Genomic DNA, 419 nt, shown 5'->3' with positions numbered 1-419 from the left:
CCAAGATGGTTTGTGAGACTAAGATTGTGGCGGAAGATCATGAATCAATCCCGGGATCCAAAAAAGATACGATCATTGTTTCTTCCTCCCAGATGTGGCCCTCTTTGGCGGGCTCCCCTTCCTCCCCCCCGCCTCCCCTCAGCTCCTCAAAAGAGGACCCCAGGCGCGACAATGTCTATATCCGCGAATTCCACCCCTCCGAGCAGGAGGTGGTGCGCCGCATATTTTACGAGGGTATCATGGAGCGGATCCCCAACACGGCGTTCAGGGGGCTGAAGCAGCAGCCCCTCACTCAGCTGCTCTACGGGCTGCTGGCGGGTGAGTATCTGCTCCCTTTTGGGGGAGGGGGTCGCGGGTTTTTCCCCCCCCCCGCGTGGGTCTTCACAAAATGGTCGGAGAGGCGGGAGGAGCCGGGGACC

The 419-nt window shown here is 59.9% G+C and overlaps 1 protein-coding gene across 1 annotated transcript in view; it reads left to right on the top strand.

Moving 5' to 3' along the window:
• Positions 1-5: 5 nt before the first annotated feature.
• Positions 6-419, top strand: part of NAT8L (N-acetyltransferase 8 like) — a 29,671-nt gene continuing 29,257 nt past the window's right edge. The window contains exon 1 of the mRNA XM_009285403.1: positions 6-318. Coding sequence (XP_009283678.1) covers positions 6-318 — 313 coding nt within the window. The remainder of the gene's footprint in view (positions 319-419) is intronic.

This window comes from Aptenodytes forsteri, unplaced genomic scaffold (genome assembly GCF_000699145.1).
Source record: "Aptenodytes forsteri isolate BGI_AS27 unplaced genomic scaffold, ASM69914v1 Scaffold88, whole genome shotgun sequence".
In the NCBI taxonomy this organism is placed as follows: domain Eukaryota; kingdom Metazoa; phylum Chordata; class Aves; order Sphenisciformes; family Spheniscidae; genus Aptenodytes; species Aptenodytes forsteri.
This window is presented reverse-complemented; position numbering and strand designations above follow the sequence as displayed.